General features: G+C 37.9%; 1 protein-coding gene across 1 annotated transcript in view; it reads left to right on the forward strand.

Annotated features, from left to right (window-relative positions):
• Positions 1 to 21,960, forward strand: part of LOC114664018 (lysophosphatidylcholine acyltransferase 1-like) — a 175,351-nt gene that overhangs the window by 113,146 nt on the left and 40,245 nt on the right. The window contains exons 3-5 of the mRNA XM_028817990.2: positions 4,277 to 4,491; positions 11,749 to 11,861; positions 13,095 to 13,155. Coding sequence (XP_028673823.1) covers positions 4,277 to 4,491; positions 11,749 to 11,861; positions 13,095 to 13,155 — 389 coding nt within the window. The remainder of the gene's footprint in view (positions 1 to 4,276; positions 4,492 to 11,748; positions 11,862 to 13,094; positions 13,156 to 21,960) is intronic.

Raw genomic sequence — 21,960 nt, forward strand, 5'->3', positions numbered from 1 at the left:
TGCTGGTAGCCACCCAGGCCAATAGATTTTTGCATAGAAGAAGCGCCTCCATCTTCCACACTGCTTAGGCTCCTTTCGTGGTCAGGTCCTAAACCCACAGATTCTGTTAAGTGGCAGTTTCTGAAGATATTGCTTTATGTTTTCATTACAAATTAGAGATTACATTAGATTGTTACTGTAGTAAAATAACTACAGTACTATGATACAATTAAACACCTTTCCATTCTACAATATGCTGTACCTTTCAATCTGACAATTTGTCTTTTTTATACACTAGGTCAGCCATATGATGTAGTGGCTGACAATAGAAAACCTTGATTGAGCAAGACCTACACTGTGTGCCTCGACAGTGTAATTTAACTGTCTGCATTCCAGTTGTACAAATAAGTGAAAATAAACATGTATGCTTTATGGTCATCCATCCATCCATTTTCCAACCCGCTGAATCCGAACACAGGGTCACGGGGGTCTGCTGGAGCCAATCCCAGCCAACACAGGGCACAAGGCAGGAAACAATCCTGGGCAGGGTGCCAACCCACCGCAGGACACACACAAACACACCCACACAGCACGCACACACTAGGGCCAATTTAGAATCGTCAATCCACCTAACCTGCATGTATTTGGAATGTGGGAGGAAACCGGAGCGCCCGGAGGAAACCCACGCAGACACGGGGAGAACATGCAAACTCCACGCAGGGAGGACCCGGGAATCGAACCCAGGTCCCCAGATCTCCCAACTGCGAGGCAGCAGCGCTACCCACTGCGCCACCGTGCCGCCCGCTTTATGGTCATGTAAAACTGATTAGAGATGGTGTTCACTATAGAAGGTGCTATATAGTGTAAAGTTAAATGTGATTAACTGTTTTAGAGCCACATGTAAAGAGAGAATGTTTTAGAAGTTGTAATGTTGTATGTGATTTAAAAAGTTCTTTATAGTATTTTGATTTGCATTAAGTGGAGAAAAATGATATACAGCAAATGCAAAAAGCATTATTTTCTTTGAAATTTTTAGTGGCATTTTGAAAAATGTTTTGCCCTGTCCTTCATGTTGTCCCTACAACTTAATATATATATATATATATATATATATATATATAATATTATTGAGTTTTCTGAAGTTTTTGACATCACATTTTCAATTGCGGCTTTCATCTTTGTAAAACAGTGTTTTGTCAAAAATTTTTGAACAGGTAGGAAAAACAAAATGGTAATCCTCAAATACTGTATAGGAGTTAGGTAGGGACCGACTGAAGGCACAATAGAAGGATCCCAAAAACAAAAAATGAATTTATGTTATGTGATCATATTGAAAGTACATATTCGTGACATGAGTACAACTGAGATCCATGGAAATTATTTTCAGAAGGGAGTATCTGCACCGGAAAGGTAAGCTAGAACAACTATTAGACTAGATTTTCTCTCTCCACCTGAGGGCAGCAGGAGGTTTCTTTCTATTATTTGTGATCCCCTGCTGGATGTTAGAATAGATGAGCTGCCAGTGGGGCTTGTCTGTCTCGTTGAATGCTAGTTGGGGCTCAAAAATGCAGGAGCTTCTGGGGCTGCCAGAAGAAAGTGTAGGCATATGATCTCTGGAAAATATGCTTCTTTTGATATGCTTAAGGTCATGTCACATTACATAACTTTTCCAGCAATTTTCAGTTGTAGTCTTCTTTTACATAATCTTAATGAGTTGGGGCAATCGTGTAGTCAGACATACCCAGCAACTCAGTTTTTGTCTTACATCAAAGGGGCAGTCTCTTTGTGCATGACAGCTGACAACCAATGAACACTCTCGAGGAATAAGGAGCCGTTGGTGTTTTGGACCTTGGAAACAGAAGAGTAAAAATGCCTCTCTGATGTCTTTTTTTACGTACTAAGAGATAGAATGGAAAAAAGAAAAAAAAGGGCAGAGACTGCAGCTGAACTTGCCATACTACTTAACCCTTTTCACAAGCACTGGCGCCATCAGGCAGCACATTACTGTCCGTCAGAAAAAGGGGTGAGCTCGTAATACTTTGGAAATGTAAAACTGTGCTGGAAAGTCATCACACTGTCCCATAATCTGACATCCCCAGTCATCTAAATTGACATACGCTGGCACCGAGATCAACAACTGCAGGTGTCATCACTCAAACTAGAAGTCATGTAATGTGACATTGGCTTTAGGGGAGAAAGTATGCAGTAGATGGTAGACAGAGATTCAAATAATGTATAGATAGATTTGTGGGTCAACTGGTTAACTTACTCTTGTTTTTTTTTTAACTTTTGTATTATCCCTTGCATTACTCCTTCTGGGTATTCCTTCTTAGTTTAAGAAGCATGTCTTTTTGTACTGCTTTAGTTTTCTTAAGTCTATGTGACTCCTGCATCATTCTCCAGTAAGTATTACTGGACCTTGATACTGGACTGGTTTGACTTAATGTGGCACCACAGTAAGCCATTAGCCTTTGACTTTTTTGCAATATGCATCTATCAAACCCTTGTCATAGTGCTTGAGATGATTCATATTAATTCTTGACTTTTTTTTTATTTGGATAAATGTGTAATACTTTGTGATGAAACAAAAGAACCAAAGAGGCAGCATCCACTCCCAATTCTGAGTGAAAAGAGACTAAGATTAGGTTTTCCTACTAGTCATTTGTACATAATGCTCTAGAGCAGGAGTCCCCAGCTCTACTTCTGGAGGATCACAGTGGCAGCAGGTTTTCATTCTAACCCTTTTCTTAATTAGAGACCTGTTTTTGCTTCTGATAAATTTCTTTTGAATTAATTTTAATTGACTTGTTTTTTTTTAAGATTTGTTCCCCTGAATTTTTAGCATTCCTCTGAATTGCTGCATTTCCTTCCTTAAATGGCACCCAAACAGTAATAAATTGTGAAGTGAGTGAGCCAACAGAAGACCAACTAAGTCAGGGTTTCAAACTCCAACCAATTTCACTCCAACCTGTTGCTTAATTAGGCACAGAGTCTTGTTGTTAATTAAACCAGTTCTTTAATTCCATGACTTGTTGCTGCTTTCATAGTGCGATAGTGTAATTTCCAAAATTGTTGATTTTCTCTTTTCTAATAGCACTGTTGAGATGTTTTGGGGACCTGAGCAGATCAACATTCCTGAGACCTTCATCTATCTTTATTTTCAAATTTGTATGATGGACACAGTTTGTTGGTCAAGCTTTGGCTCAGATTGTATCTCATTATTGTTTGGCAGCTAATTAAGGAAAAAGAAACATTAACGAGGTCTGAGTCTTCCAGAGCAAGTCAATTAAAATTAATTCAAAATAAGTTTTTTAGTAGCAAAAACAGGTCACTAATTAGGAAAAGATTTACAACGAAAACCAGCAGCCACTGTGGTCCTCCATAACTGGAATTAGGGACCCCTGCTCTAGTTACACCTTTTATTTTTGCTTGATTCATGTGAACGTCTTGGATAGTGTCTAGGAGTAAAATATGGAGTATAAGTAGCAGCCACTCACACATTTTCATTTTTGAGTAGTAGGAATCTATTTTCTTTTATGACTTCTTGTATATACAGTTTTTTTGATGGGTTCATTTTTTTTAGCTGAGGCATGTCAGCAATTTTTGAAGACTTCCTCAAAAGAAGTAAGATGTGGTCTATAGCTGATTGAGTTCTTTAATTAAAATTCAAGGCATGTGTAGTGGGTTGGAATTAAATTAGTGAAATGAATTATTTACTGTTAAATATACTTGAATACAAAAAATGTATTATAGTCCTGATGAATAGGTTGTTGTTGATGAATGTGATGATGGAAAATAATGCAGCCAATAAACTTTTTAAGCACTGAAAAACTGGTGTATGGTGATTGGTTGATTATGACTGTTAACCATTGTTAAATACTATTTTAGCAAGCAGTTTGTAGTCTGCCACTTTCACTATAGCAATTTATGTTACTTGGGTAATGTGAGTTATTCTGATATATTTCATTAATTGCCTTATAAGATCTACTCCATTGTTATCAATAATATTTTTTATTTCACTTATCTATTATCTGGAATTAAAGGATTAGTTTGGAAGTACCTCTGCTGACTACCAGCCATTATAATGTTGTGCATTCAATGTTGTTCAATCAGTCCCTTTAAATATACAGTACATTGTTCCATTTTTTACATTCAGCTGCTTTAAATGCCATTGTTTAAATATTTAGAGGATTAAATATTTGAGTTATATGTAATATTTCATAAACAATTATCTGGTTTGAAATATCGGTGATTGTGTATATACCCCCCCCCCCCACCCCACCTTTTTTCTTTGTAGAGTCTTGGATATTCTGCTGAAAGTAATAATGCGGACAATGTGGTTTGCGGGTGGCTTCCATTGGATCACAGTGAAAGGACAGCAGGCTTTACCTACAGAGGCTTCAATCTTGACTCTTGCACCACATTCCTCATATTTTGATGCCATTCCTGTCACTATGACCATGGCCTCCATTGTGATGAAGGCTGAAAGTAAGGACATTCCAGTCTGGGGAAGTAAGTGTTTCATTTTGCTTACAGGCCTTCTTTTGTAAGGCCCATAGATTTAGGTGTTAGTGCAAGTTTACTGCATGCATTATTTTTAATATAAAGTGAATGCAGGCAAATTAAAAAAAACTTAGTGGCATTTTTTCTGAAAAACTAGAAAGTGAAGAAAAAAGTGAATACCTAGTAATAAAATCAGAGGATTATTGGGTGTTTTTTTAGTCACTTGATTTCAAGACAGTATTAATGTACAGTGTAGTATGTTGATTCAAAAACAGTCAATTAGCTAAAGTTAGTCATGCAATTTAAAGTGTGGTTTTTCTAACAACTGCACCCTGTCCTGGCATTGTTCCTTATTTGCACATGATGGCTGATGGGATTGTCTACGTTTGCCCCGCCATCCTGCCCTGGATAAGTGGATTAGGAAAATGTATGTATCGATGGTTGCCCAACCATGATTTTGCATTAAAGAATCTATTAGTGTACACATCAAAGGAGGTTGTAAAGGATAAAAAACATATACAGCATATTAATATGTATACTGTATATACATAAACTGTATATAAATTAAAGCATTAAGAAATTGATATGAACAAAAAGCTGCTTACATAGTTTTCATTTAGCTTATTGTTTTCCTCTGGGGCAGTGGTATGTTCATGAAGGCATTCTTGTGCGTTTATATTAGTGCATCATTTAAATGTAGATTATATGTTACAATTGTAGGTAATTATTTCTGTGCATTGTACTAAGTATTATATCCATTGTAAATGTAATTTTAATGAGAATTGATACCTAATTGTGTAATGAGCCGAAAATAATGAAGCATGTACTATAATCTGTGAACAAAGACCTTAAGGCATCATAAATATGAATGCTAACAACTTGGTATGAGATTGGAAATTAGACAGACACATGAATATTTCATTTTTAGTCCTCTATAATAAAATGCTCGCCATGAACTTTCTTATCTGTTCATTTCATTTTGGGCTATTTGTTTAAAAGTAGGCTTGCTATTTAAAAAACAATGTGCCCAGTATTTAAACAACATGTTTTTATTTATTTATTTATTTGGTGTCAGGTACCATGTGCTGTAACTGTTAGCATAGGCTGCTTTCTCTAAATAACCTAATGCTTTGTACCAACACTTCAACAAGATGTAACTACCATGCACAGTAAGGTACTTAACAGGAGATCATCCTCAAGTCTTTCCATTGCAGTAAAAACCATGAAGAAAAAATGGGAACTCTTAATATAAATATATAGTTAGTCCTGTTGTGGTTTCAGAACCTTTCAAATTGTTCTGAACTTTGTGTCTAATTGCTTGTTATGTTGTATTTTACAGAAACATTATGTAAAAATAACCATGAAATTCAAATATGGTTGTTCTTGCTAGGCCTGGCCCGATAATGCAGTGTTACTCTGCTGTAGGGACTTTGGTTCCTACTGAATTTGACTGGCATTCCATCAATGGTAGATTAAAGATCTAGATCCAGGATTATTTTGACTTAAAAATAGAAAGCTTTTGAAAAAACTCAACAATACCTGGCTATTTTTCTTCTCCTAACTACATGCCTTTTTTTTAATATAGCAGCATAAGATTATGTGCCAGTCTATGTGTAAGTTTGCTGCTCACACTCTGTTCAGGACTGACTACTACATTGTGCCTAATGTAACCAGAATAGGCTCCTGCCCCATTACTTTGAACTGATTAAGTAGATGTGATAATTGATAGGTATGGGTGTGCGTGTGAGTGCCCTTTCTTGTGATGGAGGAAATCCTGTCCAGGGTGGGATTATTTCTTGTGCCTATAGTTAAAATTCTTATGCATTCTACTTAGGCCTGAAGCCTGCATTACTATATTCTGCAGCATTATTGAGATTGCAGTAACTCTGACTAGTACCTGCCTCCATCTCATGGTTACCATCATCACAGGCATATCGATAATCCTCATAGACCTAGCCTTTGGTTAATAGTCATAGTCTATGTGACTATTTTACAGACTATACAGTATGTTTAGGATGCTTGAGGGCAGTGCTGGGAGGTATACCGGTTCATACCGAAAACCGTTTATTTTTGTTATGAATTTTTCTTATGCTGCAATACCGGTTTAAATAGCCTAAACAACGTTCGGAACGTGGCGCAGCGGGACACTGTTTAAGGGGGAACTTTTTTCACTGCTACACTGCTAAACACGCATGCAACGGAGTACATGCGTTAGTGGAGGCATTGAGCGGTGAAAATGGACAAAGAACATTCCAAAACTGAAGCTGTAGCAGATGATAAAGTTGAACATGATGAAACAAAAGGAGCTGCGTCTGTTGTCTGGAGATTTTGGTTTTAAAAGGTTAGATGTGGATCAAACAACTATTTACTGTAAATGCTGTCGAGCTAAAGTTGTCGCCGGAGGCGGTAACACGAGCAATTTGCTGCACCACCTTAGCCGCAAACATGCTTTGGAGTTCCATGAATGTATGGAACTAAGAATGGCACCCTCCACGTCCTCAGGTAAAACTGAAAAAGCTAGAGGACACACAAGTCAGATGTTACTTGTAGATGCATTTGCTAGAGGACTGCCTACGCCAAAAAAAGCAAGCGGTGGATCGAGATAACCAACGTCATTAAAATCCATATAGTTAACGTGTCAGTGGACAGAGATTTTTAACATTAACAGAAAGTGTAGTTGGTTTACAAAAAATACTTTATTCCTTTTCTAAGCCATGTTCAGTGCAATACAACTTTTGACAAACACCTCTGGATATTTTACAAAGTCTAAATGCCTCTTTGGATGGTTGAAAATATATCAAAATTTTAGTTTAAGTTGTTTGCATAATTTGTTCAATAAAAAGGTTCTATATTTTGACTGCAACTGTCATGCAATTTGATTCCTTCTCTTCATTAGTGCCACCCCCTTGAAAACTATCACTTTATGGGGCCATACAAACCTGTATTAATACTTGTGTGCACATTAAAATGTTCTTTTGTACAATGTACTATTCTCATGACAGTGGAATAGGTTATTCTTAGCCAGTCTGCTGCAGTAATTGCAGTGGAAAATGTGGTTAATATCCACTCATGCATGGGGAAAAAAATACCGTTGAATACTGTGAAACTGGTATAGTTTTGAAAAATACCGTGATATAGAATTTTGGTCATACCGCCCAGTCCTACTTGAGGGTGAGATAGCCTAGAATTATTTTAACATTGTCCTGAGTGAATTGACAGTGAATATTGTCATGTATGTAGTAACAAGGGCTGCCAGATCAAATACTGCTATTCGAATATAATTCAAATTAATTTTAAAAAGGTCTTATTCAAAGGCAAAAGCTGACATTTGATTGTAAAAGTACAGTTGTTTGTTTTACCTGCACTAATTTTGGTATCAAGTTATAGATGCACTGTGCAAAACTACAGTATTTTGAAAATCTGTTTTTGCACTTCACTTCAAAGATCAGCCATTTCGTTCTTTTCAATGGTTAATCCCACAAGTATACTTGAAGCAGTTCTTCTAAATGCTTTCCTGGTTCTCTTAAATTACATTTTGCATCAGATTGTCTCCCTTCCCTTTAAAACCTTAAGATCCCTGACTGTTGTTTAATGCTAACACCTTCACATTAAAGAAAATAGAAAATAACTCATAATTCTAATTTTTGTTTAAAATCCCTGCTTTAAAGCGCCAACACACTGTATCCTACAATTATTCCTTGTCTTATGTGGCTGCTGGTTGGACACATAATACCTAAAACAATGAGATGTAATTAGTAGACAGACTGTATGGACCCTGACTTGATACTATGATGACCCCGTAAACCACAAAGGAGCCACATTTCTGGACGAGTCCATAGGTGCTGATAGGCTTTTTATTCTGAATGCCCAGACCTGTTCCTTGCTGCTGTCCATTGGACACTTCCAATGTAATACAACAAGTCTGCCTTCAACCTGCCTGCCTCGTGCCTAATCTTTTACTTCGCTATTCTCACCTTGTCACATCTTACTAACTGATTCGTAATCCTTGTCAGAACCTCAAGCCATAAAAGGAGCTTCAACCCTTACAAACCACACATGCTTGCACCACGCTGCACTACATTATTATTAATTTGACACTTGCAGTGCCTCTGCAAATAACGAGGGGCTTATGACAATGTTGCATGAATCTTGTAGCACTCAATTGGTGTCCCTGCACTAAAAATAGTGCCATGTCTATTTAAATACAGTTGTCCAAGTACTGGTAGGTTTTGTTTAGTGTTTGTTCTTGCTGTGCAGCTGTTACTTTAATAATAAAGTATAAAAAAAGCACATACAAACATACATTTAAAACACCCAGAATCATTAACTAAGTTATATTATATTTACTTATTTTTAATTGGAATATTCAATCCTTATTTTTTGGCTAATTTGACAGCCCAAGTAGCAACTTTACAGTGCAGATAATGAAAGAGACAGACAGGAATGAGCATACTGACAATGTGACAGCAAGGTGGGGGCAACAGTGCATTTCACACAGCTGGGTCAAACAGGACAGTGTGAAAAGTTGTGCTTCAAATCAGTTGCAGGGTGAGCATAAAACAATATTTTACTATTTTTATTTGTTCAGCACATTCACATCCTGTTTTCTGGCCAGTACACCCGTGGCAGTACTAAAATCGGATGACACTCAATGCTTATTGATTGTAGATGAATAGAGAAAATACTTTCCCAATTCCATTAACAATTCGCCTGCTACTTAATGTCAGGACCTAGTGAATATTTCAGCCTCTGCAGCTGATGACTTGCTAATCCTTGTGGATGCAGTGTTGATTAGGTTAGGACATTAATTAAGAGTGTCAGTCTATGACCATAAATCTGGCTGTTCACCATTAACAGATCTTTGTTAATAGTTGTAATACGTCATCATATAGTACATAGTACCATGCCCATATTTAGCTGGACGACCAGTTTGCCAAGTGCAGAAAGTAAACAGCCCTTTCTTCTTTAATGACCATGGTTACTGCATATTTATTTTCTTGGTAAATTCTAGACTTCATTTTTTTTCTTCCCCTGTGCTAAATGGGCATAGCTTAAAATATACCTCATTCACTATTTACCATAGTTATTACTATTTAAAAGCTATTTAAAAATTGTATATACTGTCTTTGGTTTTTACTTTGTGTTAGCATGTTTTTTATTTTAACTCTGCTGTAACTGTTAAGTGTCCTAGGCATGCACTGTGGATTAAATTACTTTTAGGAGTGTTCACATACAGTATATTGTGAAATGCACCCACTGCGTTATCATGTCGGCCTGTCCATCTGTCTGTCCTCATGAAACAGCTCGAATCCCAGGGGACTGAATTTTTTTTTTTTTAATTTGGCACATTTGTCATTCAAAGAAATTTGTTGAGAAAGTTCAGTTTTCATTGAGATATATCTCAAATAGCAAAAAGTACACTTATCAAAAAGTGAATGTAAGAGGAAATTATTTGCAGTAAATTTCACTTTGTAAGCACAGAGTGATCAAATATGCACTCAGCTTTACTTTTACACTAAAAACAATGCTGTGGCTATAATATCTGCACATTATAATTATTTAGTATTTCTGTGATACTGTAATTTATCTCAGAGCTCCTCACCTGCACTCCATCATGGTCCATAGCAGTCAGTAGCAGTCATCAATAGGCCTTTTACCACAAGCAGGAGCTTTAGTTTTCAGGAACCAATGAGTTCCTGTCTGATGTTGACCCTGGGCCACCTGTGGTCCCTAGCCACTTTCTTGTGTTCTGTTTTCACTGCAGAAGAGGAACTATAACCTTTATCTAAAAAAGAGTGATCTGGTACAAAATGAGGCATGCTCAGGAGCTGGCAGGAATATCCCCCTGCTTACCCATATTGTTGATTTACCAACCCCCAGACTTCATAGGTAACCCACCCCCCCCTTCTAACATATTGCTTCAATGCATTGCATGGTGCGTCGCACCAGGGAGAGGGCTAAGAAGAGTGATACGGTGTGAAGTGTAGCGCAATTGGGAGTTCACTTGGGATCCACCCCACCTACACTCACCATATTCTTCGAAGTGATCATGACCTCACTGGAGAGGTTATTGCTTTAATGTTGTGCATGGTGCGGCACACCAGGTAGACAGCAACAAAGAGTGTTGTGGTGCTCTATCTTCACCGATAACTCCAAAGTCCAAATGAGTAACAGATTTGTAAGATGGTGCCAGTGCTTGAGGTCACCCAGTCAGCACAATCCATCACTTGACCAGCACCCTTCATCCCAACCCAAAAATGATAGCTCCTTGTTGAACAAAAAATGCATACCCTGGATTAGGAGCTCAATAACTTACCAGGAATTACCTACCAGGAATGGCAAATGGCCTGAGTCCCTGTGGTGAGAATGCTACAAAAGTTCTTTAGATTCAAAAAAGTCCTTGGTTTCAAAAAAAAAAAAAAGTTCCTGAGGTGGGAAAGCACCTATTTTTACTTTGAAACTTTCAGCAGAGATTTTAATTCTCTTTCAAAAATATGTTTAAGAAATTTGAACTGCAATTAGTCACAGACTCTCCACTATCAACAACTAACCATTTTGTTAACAATAGCACATCAATTGAGGCCATTTTAAGTCACTTGAATTGGAATCTATTGTCTGTGAAATCTGTGCTATTAAAATGTATGTATTTAATGCAGCCTACTAAGGCACATAGTTGCATTCTTTCCTCACTTTTATTTTTGAATATGGTATACGGTTACAAAAATATTTAATTAACAAAAAAAAATGTGTTTGAATTTGCTCTGACATTCAAACTAAGTCCTCTAATACACCCTAATGTTGCGACATGTGTACATTTTTTGACTTGCCATGAATTTAATTTAAGTGGCTTTATAGTTCCTTGGTGCAAACACTAGCTTGGAAATTGTGTGGCGTTGGCATGATCTATATCTGTCTAAACTGCATATATGTGTTTTAACCCCCCCCCAAATTTATTTTGGTTTCCTCCTCCATCCCAAGACACACAGGTTAGGCTAATTAATGGGTACTGCTAAATTGACCCTTTTATTGGTAAGTGTAGGTGTGTGACTGAGTACATTGTGATAATCTGGGTCCCCATCCTGGGTGGCACCTGCATTGCTCATAATAATGCCAGGATAGTAACCTTGTAAATCGATTAAACATTTGCATTGCATTATTTTTATTTTATTTATTTACATTTAATAATAGTGCCGAAGAACATCTTTCTTATCTCATGAAATTCTTCATGATTTTCTTACAGTTTGTGCTTTTGGTTTTCCTTTCTAGCTCTGATCAAGTATATTCGACCAGTGTTTGTTTCACGTTCTGATCAAGATTCTCGCAAGAAAACTGTGGAAGAGATTAAAAGACGAGCCCATTCTAAAGGGAAATGGCCTCAGGTATTTTTTAGTTTAGTTTTGTTTTTTTTCTCTTTTAATGCATGTATTTTTTTTATTTAATCTCTTTTTGTGATCCTAGCATGTTGCCTCATAGTGCATTCATTTCATTGTCTTTTGCCTAACTTATTAATATAACCAAAACTGAAATTGTTAACACAGTATACTATATTTTATAAGCATCGTGTTCATGGGGTAAATACATTATACAATAGAATTATTTTTTTTTTCTGTAACTGATCCAGAGGCTGACCCAGTCAGCACTGAGTATGAAGTAGGAGAGAGAAACTTTAAAAAATGTCTTTGTAGAACACTTTATGAAATACAACAGCAAAAAAAAAAAAAAAAATCACTGACAGGTCATGGATGAATTGGCCATATGATAAGTGACAAGATGCCACATACTCAAATCTGTCACACTTGTATCACTCATGGCAGGATTAAAGGAATCCATTTTGGATTCCCAGCCCCATTAAGGTTGTTCTGAAGTGTACATGTTTTTCCTGTGTTGGTGCCAACTTTCTCCACCTCCTCTGATTTCCTCACACATCCTAATGATGTGACAGAAGTTTAATTAGTGGCTGTGAATTCACTCAACACAAGAGACAATTTCAAACATGATAAACAGCAGAACAAGAAGCAAAACATGACAAGCTAAGTATCTGTTCATTTTCTGAATTTATTTTTTCCAATGTAGGGTTGCCAAAGGCATTGGGCACTTGTTGGCAACAATATGAATGCAAAAATACATACCAGCAGTTTGTATGCTACCTTGTAAGTGAGAGTTTGCATGTTCAGGGCTGTTTTCTGTCTTTACTAATCATTAAAATATATGCATCTCTTACTATAAGGATAAATTAAGAGTTTGGGTGTCAATGCAATTGTTTGTTTTGTTAACACTAATGGGGAAATACAGATGTTGTACAGTGCATTAAACATTTTGAATGCCCATGCACACAGATGGAGGAATGTAGATCAATAAAATGCACAGTAACTTTTGTATACTGTAAACTGTTTGCATAATTTTAAAATCCCAAATGGACAGAACCCTAATTTTGTACATTTAAAATTCACATATGAGGTTTGTTTTAGTTAAAGGCAGATCATTATAGTACTCTATTTATGGTAATTTATTTGTGTTTGCTAACAATTTTTTGTAAATTAATTTAACCAAATATTTGATTTCATAATACACTTCCAGATTTAGATATTGACCTGTGCTTTATTTCTTTCTAGATAATGATATTCCCTGAGGGAACTTGCACTAACAGATCTTGTCTGATCACATTTAAGGCTGGTATGTATTTTGCACTGTTCTCTTTAAAAGAATATACACACAACTAAAACCCAGAACCAGTTAAGAGTGCCTCAGCCATACTAGAACAGTGAATATGCTGAGTTGTAAATGTATTTTTTAATTAGAAATGTTTTATTTTTCTTAACGTTTTGGCTGGATAGATGATGTTTGAACTTTTAAAAATAAGCAGCCGCTGATTAATATTGTTAGTATTAAATGTTATTTCTTTCACATAAGACATTGAGTTGTATTTCACTGATATAGCCATCCATTTTTCTAAACCTACTTAACTGTTCATCCAATGAGGCCAAGTAGTCATTGCTTAAACATTGGATACTATTATTTCGACAATACAGTTTATATTTTTAGACTTCCCCTGAAAATATTTCAAAACAATATAGGTTTATTTTAGTTTCAAGAATTGTTTTCATAAATTTCTTGTTAACTTTCTGCTACAAATGAACCATTTCTACCTTTCTCAGCTCTGAGAAGGCTAATGTGTTACATGTAAATACAATGAACAATAATACTTCATGAATGTTCTGAATGGAAAACCTGGATTTTTGCTGATATTCCCAAACAGTGGACACTAGAAACTGGATAATCAGACATTTTCAGAATCTAGATTATCTCAATGAAACAAGTAGATGTTCTATTTGCAGTGTTGTCAAGATGTAATAGAAACCCTAATGCATTCTCATTTCACCCTGGATTAGCATGCCTTTTGAAAGCTCTCTTGCTTATGATATATATCTATAACACTGAAAGATTTGTTTTAGGTAAGCACAAATCTTAATGTAATATTGATGCATTTTGTGCTTAATGTAATGACATACATGTACACACAATACATGCATGTACAAGCAATATTAAAGCAGATTAGTCACACTCTCTTAACTGTGGCATGTTTTCATTGCAAATTCTTCAACTAACATCAGCCCCTTCACAACCATCAATCAAATATCTTCTGTGTCTTCAAAACATAAAACTAGCACTCCTGACCAGATTTTTCATGAGACTGATTTTGTGAAGGTTCTTTGCTGATATTATTTTCAGCAGATTTGTTTATTTAGGCTGTTACATATTTCTTGACTGCATCTATAATATTTGAGACTGATGGCTTTTCATGTCCACTGTTGCATGATTGCTGAAATACCACTTATAGTATTTGATCCAGGTGAGCTTTTATATTGTAAATGTAGCTGTTGTCTTATTAGTCTCACGCAATATACTATATTAAGTACAGTAATGTACAAGTTTTGTTTATTGTACTTATTCTGTTTTTTTCTAATAGTTTCCATTGTCTTATTTTTCTTAGCTTTTTGTCTCTTTTTACCCATTGTTTCTCACCATTATATTTCCTTCTTGCTTCTGGAGCCGTTATTTTATACCTATTACTTTGTGTATTTGCTTATAGCCTTGGTTCAGAGTGTCGGCTCCTTTCTGTAGTGAGTAATGAGCCATCTGTTAAAATTAGATACTTCCCATGTAAAACAAACGTCTACACCAAAATGGCTATTAAAGAAAAATAATCCATCTACAGAACATATAATCTCAGACAAACTATATCAGATAGTATACACCATATTCTACAACTTTTTCTTGTGTTTTTGAATGAAAAGGAAAGTTTGACATGGGAATCTTTTGTTGTTGATATATTGTGGCTCACGCCTGTTATGTCTTTTACCATCTATCTCAGAGGACAGGTGACTCCTAAAGAGGAGTTACAAAAATGACAAATTTGTGATTTTGGTTTGTCATAAAGCCAATTTCAGAAAAAAATGTCAAATAAGCATCTTGTTTTTGTTTGGCATCTTTGAAGACTTCGTTTCATTTGGTCTTTCCAGTCAACTATTAAAAATGTCTTTGTATAAACCTCATTAGCACTGCTCTATCTTGTAGTGAGAAGCTTGGCATCTTAGTTTCCATAGTTCACTATTTACTTTAAAGAAATCTCTTCACCCTTATTTCACTCACTGTTAGGTTTCAATATGTATCTGTTTTTTTATTGTTTGGTAGTCTTTAGTATGTGTGTCTCTTTTTGAAGTGTGGTATATTGTACTTGCATTAAAAAAAATCTGCTCATTCTGACTTTAAAATACTAAGCATTATCTTTGAATAGTAGGATGTTGTCTTTATCCAAGGCTACTTACAAGAAAAAGTAATGCTATAATTGTTTACTTACATTTTTTTAGCTGGAGGACTAGAGAGTTAAGTGGTGGCTCAGGGTCATACTGAGTCTGAGATGGGAGCTGAATCACTACCCTTAGCCACTGCTTCACATTACATGTTTAAAAAAGTGCTGTTTTTCTTGTGGGACACACTGGAAATCATCCATCCATCCTCTTCCGCTTATCTGAGGTCGGGTTGCGGGGGCAACAGCTTGAGCAGAGATACCCAGACTCCCCTCTCTCCAGCCACTTCTTCTAGCTCTTCCGGGAGAATCCCGAGGCGTTCCCTGGCCAGCCGGGAGACATAGTCCCTCCAGCGTGTCCTGGGTCTTCCCCGGGGCCTCCTCCCAGTTGGACATGCCCGGAACACCTCACCTGGGAGGCGTCCAGGAGGCATCCTGATCAGATGCCCGAGCCACCTCAACTGACTCCTCTCAATGCGGAGGAGCAGCGGCTCTACTCTGAGCCCCTCCCGGATGACTGAGCTTCTCACCCTATCTTTAAGGGAGAGCCCAGACACCCTGCGGAGGAAACTCATTTCAGCCGCTTGTATTCGCGATCTCGTTCTTTCAGTCACTACCCATAGCTCATGACCATAGGTGAGGGTAGGAACATAGATCGACTGGTAAATTGAGAGCTTTGCCTTACGGCTCAGCTCCTTTTTCACCACGACAGACCAATGCAGAGCCCGCATCACTGCGGATGCCGCACCGATCCGCCTGTCGATCTCACGCTCCATTCTTCCCTCACTCGTGAACAAGACCCCAAGATACTTGAATTCCTCCGCTTGAGGCAGGATCTCGCTCCCAACCCTGAGAGGGCACTCCACCCTTTTCCGGCTGAGGACCATGGTCTCGGATTTGGAGGTGCTGATTCCCATCCCAGCCGCTTCACACTCAGCTGTGAACCGATCCAGAGAGAGCTGAAGATCACGGCCTGATGAAGCAAACAGGACAACATCATCTGCAAAAAGCAGTGACCAATCCTGAGTCCACCAAACCGGACCCCCTCAACTCCCTGGCTGCGCCTAGAAATTCTGTCCATAAAAGTTATGAACAGAATCAGTGACAAAGGGCAGCCCTGGCGGAGTCCAACTCTCACTGGAAATGGGTTTGACTTACTGCCGGCAATGCGGACCAAGCTCTGACACTGGTTGTACAGGGACCGAACAGCCCTTATCAGGGGGTCCGGTACCCCATTCTCCCTGAGCACCCCCCACGGGATTCCCAGAGGGACACGGTCGAACGCCTTTTCCAAGTCCACAAAACACATGTAGACTGGTTGGGCGAACTCCCATGCACCCTTCAGGACTCTGCTAAGGGTGTAGAGCTGGTCCACTGTTCCGTGACCAGGACAAAAACCACACTGTTCCTCCTGAATCCAAGGTTTGACTATCCGACGGACCCTCCTCTCCAGAACCCCCGAATAGACTTTTCCAGGGAGGCTGAGGAGTGTGATCCCTCAGTAGTTGGAACACACCCTCCAGTCCCCCTTCTTAAAGAGGGGGACCACCACCCCAGTCTGCCAGTCCAGAGGCACTGTCCCTGATGTCCATGGGATGTTGCAGAGACGTGTCAACCAAGACAGCCCTACAACATCCAGAGCCTTGAGGAACTCCGGACGTATGTCATCCACCCCCGGGGTCCTGCCACCAAGGAATTTTTTGACCACCTCGGTGACCTCAGTCCCAGAGATGGGGGAGCCCACCTCCGAGTCCCCAGGCTCTGCTTCCTCATTGGAAGGCATGTTAGTGGGATTGAGGAGGTCTTCGAAGTACTCCCCCAACCGACCCACAACGTCCCGAGTCGAGGTCAGCAGCGCACCATCTCCACCATATACAGTGTTGACACTGCATTGCTACCCCCTCCTGAAACGCCGGACGGTGGACCAGAATCTCGTCGTTCTCCATGGCCTCCCCAAACTCCTCCCACGCCCGAGTTTTTGCCTAGCAACCACCGAAGCCACATTCTGCTTGGCCTGCCGGTACCTGTTAACTGCCTCCAGAGTCCCACAGGACAAAAGGGACCGGTAGGACTCCTTCTTCAGCTTGACAGCATCCCTCACCGCTGGTGTCCACCAACAGGTTCGGGGATTGCCGCCACGACAGGCACCGACCCTTTTACGGCCAAAGCTCTGGTCAGCCGCTGAAAACACTGGAAACCTTAAAGTTCAAATAACGCAACGCTATTAGCAGCACTAATAATGCTAGATGCCTTTTGTGTCTTTAGTGGTTTGGTTTTGCGTAATTAATTTACATTTCTTTGTTGCTTTTAAATAGTAATCCAATTACAAGATGAAGAAGTAGATGGTGCCATATTAATGACGGATACCATCCTTTGTTTTGCTTCCTTGTTGGTTTGTTTGCTGTGTTGTTATGATCCATTTCATAAAACTTGTGTCCTTCTCAGCAGAGTCTTATGTAGTGGGTTGTGTTCGGCCAGCAATGTATAGGTGGGCTAATTCACAGCTGCAGTATGCTAATGAAAGGAAACTAGTGACACTTTGTTATTGGCAATGTGTGAGAAGAGGAGGAAATTTTAAAAACTTTCCTTTCTTAATAGATAGATAGATAGATAATTGATCTCTGTTTCTGTGTTTTTTAACCAAAGCCACATCATTTAGGAGATCAAACTGGATATTATTGTCATTGGCAAAAACCTTAGCTTGGCAGTAATAAAGAGATTTTACAGAGATTAGTGTTAACTATATTGTGCATCACGAAGTGCAAGTTTCTAAGAGAAAACTATTGTGAAAATGAGATTGACAAATAAAGGGGTGAAGGTTGGGTGTACAGAAGAGTGGGCAATTTTTATGCAGTAAAAACTGCAAGGAACTTGTTTTAGCTTACCTCATCTTATGAGAAATTAAAAGGTATTTTAATGACAGTTTATTAAGACTAACTGTTCTGTGAGCAGATCATCAAGAATTTGATATAGTATGGGACTATCATGGACCAGCTTCTACCCATTGAACCATAAAATTCAAGTCTTTATATTTTTGTAAACCTTTACTGCAATATCCACTCATCAGTAAGAGGCACTGGTATCGTTGCTGCAGTTTGGTGTTCTTTCACAGAAGAAGTAAATCTAGCAGCAGAAACTGGGGAAGCCAGTTTTAGTAAAAGAGCCTTACATTGTCACTTCTAATATAGACTAATGTGTTCCATTATCTCCCTCTTTCCTTAAATGGTTATTTTATATATACTAATACATGATAGTCAGTAGCACCACAGGTTTCTCGAAAGGCTATTGCAACCTGAAACTGCTTACCAGACAATTAATGGTAACATGAGCCTATTAATGTCCATCCATTTGCTATCTAAAGTCACAATTTCATTATCAGGTCACAGGGAGTATGAACATTTCTCTGGACAAACATACTGTACATCAGTCCAAATCTATCTGAACGGCACACACGCTTATTCACAGTGGGCCATGAATGAGTTGCCTTTTGACTTTTAGTTCTTTGGACAGAACTCACAGAGACAGGCAGTGTGAATGCACAGAAAACATGCCAAGTCCAAACAGATCCTGCCCAAGATTAGTCAAACTCTGGCACAGGCATTTGTGTTTCAGCACGTGCTTTTGAAGTCATTTGAGTTGATGTGAGTGAGCACCTGTGTAAAGTACATTTTCTTTGAATTTCATCAAAACAATATGGAGTGCATATTGTAATTAAATACAAATAATAACCATAATCACTTTTCAAATAATGTATAATGGCCTTATAAGTATTGACTATTGTTTTTTGTGGTCTAAGTTGAAATATGTTTCTTAAACTCAGACTTACATATTAAATACATGTGCAAAATGAGTGATTTCCTTTTTTAATGGGCGACTACAATAGGGCATAAATCTTTTATCTCCAAGTAAATGATAGGCAGAAGAAGGGAGATACAATGTGTGGATATCTGTCCCAATGCATTCCATGCTACACAAAACACCTTCACTCAAATCCCATTCGTGTCTTTAAACTTTACGTAAAATTCATTGATTCTCATAATGGAGATATTCTGCAGTATATTTGTTATTTGAAACCAGAACTACATGAAAACTGCATGTAAACACAATGAGAAAATTCAAACTCCACAAAAGGAAGAATACCTTTTAAATGTTTGTTCTGTTTTCCTATTAAATTGACTATTTGCCTTTCACACAGTTAGATAGGATGAAAACCAGAATTGCATGCCTGTTTTGAGTGTAAATAGCCCAGCAGCTCATTTGTTTTTCCATGTATGTTTCATGCCCTACAGCTGAAAAGAAGGACATAATAAAATGGAAAAATCAAGTTGTTCTTGCAAAGTGGTGCTGTGATACACACGTAAAGCAATGTTCAGCCTAATGTTTTTCTCTTGTTTTAAATGTAAAATCTCCTGACAGACACCCCTCATTCCTCCTAAAAGAATCTATAAAAAGAATTTGACCTCATTGTGACATAAGGCTATTCTCCTGAAGATTACTTTTATAGGAATATTATTTAGTGAGTGAAATTAAAAATGGTAAAGTCAATTGTTTAAAAAGGAATTAGCTCAGTAAATGCATTTTAAGTTTGTTTTCAGTATCTTGTTTTTAATATTGCTTTAAAAATAACTTGCTAGTAGATAAAATAAAAAGTTACAATTTTATTTATTTACAGCCCACAGAATGTTCACATGAGAACATGGCTAATAAAATTACTGATAAAACAGATGGGTACTAGGCCTGCAGGACTTGCTTTTGTTTGATTATGTATGGTTTGATAATGTCCAGTAACAATATGGTTATAGATAAAAGTCTGAGTTCAGTAAATTCTAATTGTACTCAGTATCCTCATTTTGTGGGGCAAAATGACATGCTGACAGTTGTACTGTTGTAGACTCCCTAAATTTTCCATCAGGAGTTTATACATTTTGCCTTAAGGGGTAAATCAAGTTTAGAACACATCAGTGCTGGGTCTGCAATAACATGGATAATCAATTTTAGATAATATATACAGTAAGTGGTCTAGATAAAAATCTGCCTAAACAAGCAGCCTGCAGAAGACACTTAACTTAGTGGAATGGTTGGATAACCTGCATTTAGTAAAATCATTACAGATGGACCTGAACATGATTCAGTCTTGAGCATAAATATGGCATATAAAGCTTAATGGAAATAGATGTTACACAAAAATGTAAAGACATCAGAATGGAAGACATCAGTAACTTTAAAATACAGCTGATGAGAAGAATTTAATAGATGTAGTGGACTTTTCACTGTAAAAAAAAAACAAACAGGCAATTTACATAAGCAGTTACAAACACTTAATAGAATGTTAAATTACCCAGTAAGACATTAGTCTTAAAAGTAGAAGTTAAGGGAGATTTGTAAAGGATTCATCAGAAGGGTTTTGTTTAGTTTTAACTTCATTTAAAAAATGCAAAGACTGCAGAGTATGAACTTGGAAGAAAGATTGAAAAAGCTGAGCCTTTTAGTTTAAGCAAGTAGAGGCAAGAAAGGACATTATACAAGCATTCAAAATGATAAGGGAAGTTACAGGATAAGTTCAGTATGTATCAAGTCAAAATATTCACAGATACAGTATGATTCATACACAGTACATACAGTTAGGTCCATAAATATTTGGACAGAGACAACTTTTTTCTAATTTTGGTTCTGTACATTACCACAATGAATTTTATATGAAACAACTCAGATGCAGTTGAAGTGCAGACTTTCAGCTTTAATTCAGTGGGGTGAACAAAATGATTGCATAAAAATATGAGGCAACTGAAGCATTTTTTGAGCACAATCCCTTCATTTCAGGGGCTCAAAAGTAATTGGACAATTGACTCAAAAGTTATTTCAGGGGCAGGTGTGGGCAAGTCCGTCGTTACGTCCTTATCAATTAAGCAGATAAAAGGCCTGGAGTTGATTTGAGGTGTGGTGCTTGCATGTGGAAGATGTGGGTAGGCGTATTGATATCCAAGTCTACCATAAAGAGAAGACTGCATGAAAGTAAATACAGAGGGTACACTGCAAAGTGCAAGCCACTCATAAGCCTCAAGAATAGAAAGGCTTGATTGGACTTTGCTAAAGAACATCTAAAAAAAGCCAGCACAGTTCTGGAAAAACATTCTTTGGACAGATGAAACCAAGATCAACCTCTACCAGAATGATGGCAAGAAAAAAGTATGGAGAAGGCGTGGAACAGCTCATTATCCAACGCATACCACATTATCTGTAAAACATGGTGGAGGCAGTGTGATGGCTTGGGCGTGCATGGCTGCCAGTGGCACTGGGACACTAGTGTTTATTGATGATGTGACACAGGACAGAAGCAGCCAAATGAATTCTGAAGTTTTCAGAGACATACTGTCTGCTCAAGTCCAGCTAAATGCAGTCAAATTGATTCACGATACAGATGGACAGTGACCCAAAACATACAGCCAAAGAAACCCAGGTGTTTATTAAAGCAAAGAAGTGGAAAATTCTTGAATGGCCAAGTCAGTCACCTGATCTTAACCCAGTTGAGCATGCATTTCACTTGTTGAAGACTAAACTTCAGACAGAAAGGCCCACAAACAAACAGCAACTGAAAGCCGCTGCAGTAAAGGCCTGGCAGAGCATTAAAAAGGAGGAAACCCAGTATCTGGTGATGTCCATGAGTTCAAGAC

Source organism: Erpetoichthys calabaricus, chromosome 13 (genome assembly GCF_900747795.2).
Source record: "Erpetoichthys calabaricus chromosome 13, fErpCal1.3, whole genome shotgun sequence".
Classification (NCBI taxonomy): Eukaryota; Metazoa; Chordata; class Cladistia; order Polypteriformes; family Polypteridae; genus Erpetoichthys; species Erpetoichthys calabaricus.